The sequence below is a fragment of the Nicotiana sylvestris genome, chromosome 10 (assembly GCF_000393655.2).
Source record: "Nicotiana sylvestris chromosome 10, ASM39365v2, whole genome shotgun sequence".
Classification (NCBI taxonomy): Eukaryota; Viridiplantae; Streptophyta; class Magnoliopsida; order Solanales; family Solanaceae; genus Nicotiana; species Nicotiana sylvestris.
Window position 1 is genome coordinate 133,789,178 of NC_091066.1, and position 2,045 is coordinate 133,791,222.

A 2,045-nucleotide genomic window follows, 5' to 3' on the forward strand; every position below is an offset into this window, starting at 1 on the left:
CCCAAGGTGCTTAAAACTCCCTCTCCTATGGGATGACCTGTGAGACCAACCTCACTTCCCCTTCCCCTCCTTGAGTCTCGCCACTGAATTTACACTCCAAGTATTCTGTCTTGGTCTTGTTCAACTTGAAACCTTTAGATTCCAGGGCCTTCCTCCATACCTCTAATTTCGCATTCACACCGTCTCACGTCTTGCAATCAATACAATATCATATACAAATAGCATGCACTATGACACCTCCCCTTAAATGTAGCGCGTCAGTACGTCCATTACCAGAGCAAAAAAAAGGGTTCAGTGTCGACCCCTGATGCAACCTCATCATAACCAGAAAATGGTCCGACCCCACCTTCCATCCTCACTCGAGTCTTTACTCCATTATACATGTCCTTAATCAACCTAACGCAGGCAACAGGTACACATTTAGCCTCCAAACATCTCCACAAAACCTCCCTCGAAACTTTATCGTACTTCTTTTCTAAGTCGATGAACACCATATTTAAGTCCTTCTTTCTCTCCCTATACTGATCCATCAATATCCTAACAAAGTGGATGTCTTCTGTAGTCAAACTCCCCAGCATAAACCCAAACTAGTTCTCAAAAATAGACACACTCCTCCTCACCATTAGATCTACCACTCTCTCCCAGCTTTCATACTATGGCTAAGCAGCTTGATACCCTAATAGTTACTGCAATTTTGGATATCACCCTTGTTCTTGTATATAGTAACCATCGTGTTTCACCTCCGCCCTTCGGACATGTTTGTCATTCTAAAAATGACATTAAATAACCTAGTGAGCCATTCCAAGCATGTCTTGCCCGCACCCTTCCACAACTCCATCAGGAATTCATCTAGCCCGGTTGTTTTGCCCCTGCTCATCTTACTCATAGCCCCCTCAACTTCATCAACTCTAATCCACCTAGAATACCCAAAGTCACAACGATTCCTGGAGAGTTCCAAATCAACCAGTACAATGCTCTTGTCCCCCTTCTCATTCAAGAGACTATGGAAGTAGGTCTGTCATCTCTGACGGATAAGCCCCTCATCTAACAAAACTCTACCTTTTTCGTCCTTAATGCACTTCACTTGGTCCAAGTCACGGGCATTCCTTTCCCGTGCCTTGGCTAACCTAAACAACCTCTTATCTCCACCTCGACCTTTGAGTTCCTCATACAAACGACTAAAAGCTATAGTCTTGGCCGCCGTAACTGCTAGTTTTTCCTCTTTCTTAGCCAACTTATAATGCTCCCTATTCTCCCTCTTCTCCCCCTCGTCTACACTTTCTACTAGCTTTAAATACGCTGCTTTCTTGGTTTCCACTTTTCCTTGCACCTTTCCATTCCACCACCAGTCTCCTTTGTGACCACTAGAGTAACCCTTTGATACCCCTAATATGTCTCTCGCGGCTTCCCAAATGCTCTACTCACTCGTGGTCCACATAGCTCCTACGTCCCCACTGCTCCTCCAAGCCCCCATAGTCACCAGCTTGACACCTAACTCCTGCGTTTTAGCTTCCGTCAAGGCTCCCCACTTTATCCTATGTTGGTTATACTCACCCTCTTCCTCCTCTTCCTCATGATCTCAAGGTCCATGACCAGGAGCCTATGAAGGGTCGAGAGGTTCTAACTCGGATGACCTTGTAATCCGTGCAAAGACCTCTATCGGACTTCCTGCAGAGTAAATAATCAATCTAAGTCTCGATCACCAAACTCCGGAAGGTGGCCAAATGCTCCCTCTTTTTTAGGAAACTCGAGTTTGCTATCACCAAATCAAAACCTCTAGCAAAGTCCAGCGGAGATGTTCCTCCTCCATTTCGATCTCCAAAACTAAAGCCACCATGCACATCATCATACCCCACAGACGTCGCTCTGATGTTATCGTTAAAATCTCCTCCTATAAAAAGCTTCTTCGTATGGAGGATACCACGCACCTTCTCATCCAAATCCTCCCAGAAATGCCTCTTGACTTCCTCATCCAAGCCTGATTGGGGTGCGTACACATTGATTATGCTCAAAGTAAAACCTCCAACAACTAGCTTAATAGTCAT

At 45.2% G+C, this 2,045-nt stretch overlaps 1 protein-coding gene across 1 annotated transcript; it reads right to left on the bottom strand.

The window, feature by feature from the left end:
- Positions 1–1,018: 1,018 nt before the first annotated feature.
- Positions 1,019–2,045, bottom strand: LOC138879984 (uncharacterized). Its single transcript, XM_070159633.1, has 2 exons — positions 1,764–2,045; positions 1,019–1,330 (listed from the first exon to the last, which is right to left on the bottom strand). The coding sequence occupies exons 1-2, from the start codon at positions 2,043–2,045 to the stop codon at positions 1,019–1,021; spliced, it is 594 nt and encodes a 197-aa protein (XP_070015734.1).

Bases quoted from the DNA above. Each gene is read 5' to 3' on its own strand.
- LOC138879984 (XM_070159633.1), bottom strand. From the start codon at position 2,045: ATGACTATTAAGCTAGTTGTTGGAGGTTTTACTTTGAGCATAATCAAT. The intron at 1,331-1,763 runs GTGATAGCAAAC...TGGAATGGAAAG, and splicing joins TTGCTAGAGGTTTTGATTTG to GTGCAAGGAAAAGTGGAAAC.